Genomic DNA, 5,121 nt, shown 5'->3' with positions numbered 1-5,121 from the left:
CAAAACGATCCAAAACATTTTCGAAAAAAGTTGTCATGCAGTATTTGCTCTTTTCTAGGCAATGACTTTTACGCGCCAGGGGCAGCGACGGCACCAAAATTTGCTGGCATTGTTCCAGGAAGAATATATGATTAATCCCCTAATATTCTGACGACGGACAAGAGGTTCCGTGATTGGCGCGTTTTTCATCCTCATCCCTGTTGGGAAGATATGTCACATCTGCCATGGCTGCTTCGCTCCATCCAGAATGGGAGTATGTCACGCGGAGATCTATCTGCAAGGATTGGAGTTCCGGCACGCTTGGCTATGGGGAGATCCGGATATGCAGGAGTGCCGGGAGATCTTTATAAATGAACAAAGCCTCGCGGGCCAACAGTCGGGATCGGCATCGTTTTTGATCGACAACATTAATTTACTATTATGCGAATAACGAAAAATCGTTTTAACGTCCTCCATGTACCGTGATAAGCGCGTGTGCTACCAGATCTAAATATCTGGAGGAAGTACCAAGGCCGACATTGGACACCATTCCTGTCCTTGGTTCCTATGTTTATTGATTGTCATGCTCTTACAAACAGACGAAAGGCAGCAGGAGACGGAGAAAGGACGATGTGAAGATAATTGTACTAAAGCATGGAGATACAAATTGTATTGAGAACGAAACAATGAGAAACTCTTTTTGTAGAGGAACTGTGATCACCTCTTTCTTTACCTATCTCCATTTTATTCTCAAATTCTGGATTCCCTCTGAGAAAATATAGATTTTTAAGAGATAAATTCCTAATTTTGAGTCAGTAATCTGATCTTATTGTAAAATTTGGTGCCATTTAGACACAGCAATACCACTCAAATTCGCGCTTTTCGCGAACCTTAGCCTATTGGAAATATTGAATAATAGCTTCTTGTCTTTTTATCACCTGCTTAAACTTCAGCTCACATGTAGGAGGGCATCACAGCACTCAAGAGGGGTACCCAATTTTGAGCTTCCATGCGGATCTCATTGTAGGAATTGATGTGACCCTGCTTCGTAGTGGCTGTTTTATTCTTTTCTTTTTGCGCTTGATCTTCACGCTCCTATCCTTTGGACCAGCTATCTTCAGGGTATCCTGTAGCATAAAGGAGGTATCTAGAGCTCGGAAGGGTGGTGGGGAAATTGAGACTTGAAATAGTATATATAGTGGTCTATGGTTCTCTGCTGACATCGCAAGAGTGAGATGGACTGTTCAGTAAACGATCATCTTCGACACAAATAATACCCTGCAAAGACATTCATTATTACTTTTTGATCAAAATGCTGGGGTCCGCTCTCGTTTGGCTAGGCTTCGCGCTATGTGCGACATCAGGATCTGCGATGCCTTTGGATGAGAAGGTTGTAATCTCTCTTATTTTCCTACTCTGCTCGTTTCTGCAGCTAACGTTTCGGGGAGTGGAAAGACTCCAGGGGCTGCGGTACTGCATTCTTGGGACCCAAGGGACTCCGTGGACGATACGCCATCGGATTTGAAGCGCGTTGTTGAACAGCGTTACCTTTCCCGCATGCCCAAAATGGTCATCCCTTTGGCGATAATGAAATATGTACTTCACCGTGGAGAGGATGGCCAAAAATGAGACAACAGGACCAGGGCTATACTTCAAATACTGGGGATTAGATATCACTTATCCTAGAATCACCTCCTGTCAACCTGTGCTCTCTGATGTGATAGGTGTGGAGAAGACAATCGTCTGTGGCAATGGACAAGGCTGCAAGGTATCGAGAACTGTGATCCTCGTGGACACCTACACGAATAGCGTAGGATGGAAGATTGGCGGGTCAGTTGGCGCAGATATTGGAGCCGGGGAAGGGTTCACCATCAAAGTCTCAGGGACCTACGAGAGAAATTATCAGGAAACCTAGGCGAGAGCCGACGGGACAACAACAACATACGAGTTTACTTTGAAAGAGAACACCAGTTGCACACCAAGTATGGTGCATGTCGATCTGCTGTGCGACATCGAGGAGGCAACGTATAAATTCGACGCACGGTTTCAAAGCGATAAGAGCGAGGGGGACATTTTGGTCTTGGAAAATGACCTGAACAAAGCTGACCGGCTTCAGCATTGTACTGTCCTAGACCTGGTCGCCGACGGCGTGAAAGATGATCCTGAAAATGGCATGGTATGGGCACCATTGTGGCCAAAGGATCACGACAGAGGCTTCCTCTTTATGGGGTCTGTGGTGACGTTGAATAAGTATCGTTTGCTTTCCGACGACCACGAAATCCGCTCCAACGAAATTGTAATCAAATCGAACCCTCGCAAGGGGAACCCTTTTCCAAACAGAGTATTCATATGCCCTCCCGATCAGCCCCTCCGCAAAACAGACGAGGCTCGTGTACCCCTGAAGCAGCTTGGAAATGAACTCCTTGGTGCGATTGGATGCGTTTAACTCTTGAAGCAACGAAACGACCAATCTCCCTTCGTACCATAATTTTCCTGTTCGATTTCGAGAACACCTCGACAAAGTGGTATATAGCTTGAGTTGTTTTGCCTGTGACAGCAGACGATTTTTTTTTTTTTTTTTTTTGATGCCATTTCTGGTGGATATTTAGCAACTGTGATAATGAGTTACGTTGTCACCAAGGTTGGGAGGAAGTGGTTTTCATAAGTAGTGTACCTTAATGCATTGCAGTAAAGTCTAAGTTTGAGATTCAGATCGTCATACGAACAGTGGATATTCAGTGTAGAACAGCCAATCAACTCTATGCCTCAAATCTGCGACATCATTCTCTCAGAACCTGAGACTCTCATCACCAAGTAGATATCACAGTAGATATGGGCTGTGGTCAATACACATCTGGATAAAAGAAAATGTGCCCAGCAAATTTCTCTGCTTTTTCAGGGAGAGTAGGCAGGGTTCGACAGTGGATAATATAGGACAAAATAAAATCCTTTACAAGGAGGAAGTTGACAGTGGCAAATTTACAAAGAGCAATTCTAATAAAGGATATCCAAATGCGAGGATAAATAGTTTAACATGCCTGATAGCCTTACGGGACAGATGGCAAAGAAAACGCGAAAATAGGCACGGAAAGGGTTAAAATTTAGGCGAAGTAGCATAAAAATAATATAAATATAAAATTAAGCGGACCAGGAGGCAGAGGCAGGAAAGGGGATACATAAAAACGGATATACATAGGTGTGAAGACACTCATAAAGTGGAAAACGGCAAAAGGAAAAACCACAAAAAACCAGTATGAAACTGCACGTAGGCGGGAGAAAAATATAATACGAAGCGGCAAACGAATAAAGGGAGGGTACAGATTCCGAAATCCTAATTCGATGGGCAAGAGAGCGATTAATGTTATGAGAAACTGGCTGGTACGAGAGGGATTTCAAACTGGAGAGAAATTGTAACTGATACCCCATGTTTGTACAAGATTGCCAGAGTCCTCTCTTTCGTATGCATATTAGTTTGGAAATTCCAACCCAATACAGTCGAAGTACGAATTGAATTTTGAAGCGGAAATTTCATGACGGATGAGATCGGGAGCTATCCGAGGACTTGTTCCTTACTTCGGAGGCTTAAGCTCCTTCTCGGCTTTTGCGGTAGCTAGCCTGTTGGTTGGGTTGAAGGGCAATTAGTGGAATGCGTTCTGCAAGTACAGCAGGGTAAGCGATTAATATTAAGGGAGGGACAAGGAGGTAAAATAGCAGGAAGATGGTCTTTAATCACGAACCTCTTGCTCGACTTGCAACCCATCAACAACTGGGGCAAGCTCGCTGAGGATCTCGTAAGATTTCTTGTGGTACTCCAACTGAGCCGCGATAAGATCTGCCAAATTCCGGAGAGGTTCAGGCGTATCCAAAACCTGGAATTCTTTGTTAATAAAATATGCCAAAGAACATGCACAAGTAGTAGAAAGGGAGCGAAAATCCAACATTTTTCATAACTCCAACAGCCTCCTCAGTCTGGCCTACAAACTCATCTTCCGCCTGCTCAATCTCAGCCCGATCTTCCTCACTGAGGCTGTCCAAATCTCCCCTCGACACTCCCTTTCTAGCCTTGATCGAATCGAGCATTAACCTCGCATTTTCGACGTTCTTGCGAGCTTTGGTCGCGAACATCAGGTTGGTGTTCAACGTGGTGTTCCAGCCGGCGAGGAACCGGCTCTGGATCTGAGCATCCTGGGCGAGCCGTGCCTCTCCAACTCGTTCAGCGGCAAGAGCGTATTTCTCCAAGCCAATGGCGAGGGGGTCCTCTGAGCCACTGGGGGTGGTCTGCGCGATTAACTGAGAACCAGCCAGGGAAGCGCGCGCGATGGCATGGCTGAAAGTCTTTGGCTGGGGCTTGGCAGATGGAGGAGCCGTGAGGGCCGCCTGTGCTTCAGCGGGAGATGTAGCGTGGGAAAGAAGCTGGACTTTCTCACTAATGGTACGGCCAAGGTCGTTGAATGACTCGCGAATGTTGGGAGGGTAGTCATAAGGCTCATTAGAGTATTGAGAACTAGAGGTTGTTGGAGAAAATATGCAACCATTAGACGGATTCTCCTCTGACAAAGGGCTACAAATCGTCGAATTGAATGATTCATGTTTGGACGGTACTTACGTAACCTGCAAGAGCTGCTGATGAACCAGCTTTAGAGCGTCCACACGCTTCTCGAGCTCGATATAATCATCGGGAAGTTGTGTCTAAGAACAGTATTGAGGGTTAACTAGAACATCCATCACGCCAAGGAAGGAAAACCAGAGCCAGTCTACAGATGGCTGGAACGTCAAAAGATGGTGTACCTTCTCATCAGCTTGGCCGAGTTGTTCCTTCACAAATTGCTGCGTCCTGGCTGCGAAAGGGGTAAATGATGCACTATGTAGGATGAGGGCAAATGCGCCGATGAATTAGAAATGCGATTTTCCAAACAATATAAACGCTCACTGGTTGCGGAAAGGGGCACATGTTTTGGGATTGGAACTAGATGCCCCCCAAGTCAGAAGAATAAGGGCAGTACCTAATGTTCTTCCCGAAAGCCTGTACTTTGTCCATGGTTAGGGAAGGAAGGGGATTGCCCTCGAGAATAGTCAAAAATCTAGGATATTCGGGAAGACGTATATAAGGAGGTGGTTCTTTCTGTGAAGCGGAATATTTAT

At 45.5% G+C, this 5,121-nt stretch overlaps 2 protein-coding genes across 2 annotated transcripts; one reads left to right on the top strand and one right to left on the bottom strand.

Annotated features, from left to right (window-relative positions):
* Positions 1 to 1,594: 1,594 nt before the first annotated feature.
* Positions 1,595 to 2,425, top strand: HCAG_07133 (predicted protein; the record flags this gene model as incomplete). Its single annotated transcript, XM_001537661.1, has 2 exons — positions 1,595 to 1,809; positions 1,951 to 2,425. The coding sequence occupies 2 exons, from the start codon at positions 1,595 to 1,597 to the stop codon at positions 2,423 to 2,425; spliced, it is 690 nt and encodes a 229-aa protein (XP_001537711.1).
* Positions 2,426 to 3,617: 1,192 nt separating this feature from the next.
* HCAG_07132 (conserved hypothetical protein) lies at positions 3,618 to 5,017 on the bottom strand (the record flags this gene model as incomplete). Its single annotated transcript, XM_001537660.1, has 6 exons — positions 3,618 to 3,632; positions 3,717 to 3,848; positions 3,919 to 4,483; positions 4,586 to 4,668; positions 4,768 to 4,840; positions 4,983 to 5,017. 6 exons carry the CDS (start codon positions 5,015 to 5,017, stop codon positions 3,618 to 3,620), a joined length of 903 nt encoding a protein of 300 aa, XP_001537710.1.
* Positions 5,018 to 5,121: the final 104 nt, after the last annotated feature.

This window comes from Histoplasma capsulatum, genomic scaffold (assembly GCF_000149585.1).
Source record: "Histoplasma capsulatum NAm1 scaffold_8 genomic scaffold, whole genome shotgun sequence".
Lineage (NCBI taxonomy): Eukaryota > Fungi > Ascomycota > Eurotiomycetes > Onygenales > Ajellomycetaceae > Histoplasma > Histoplasma mississippiense.
This window is presented reverse-complemented; position numbering and strand designations above follow the sequence as displayed.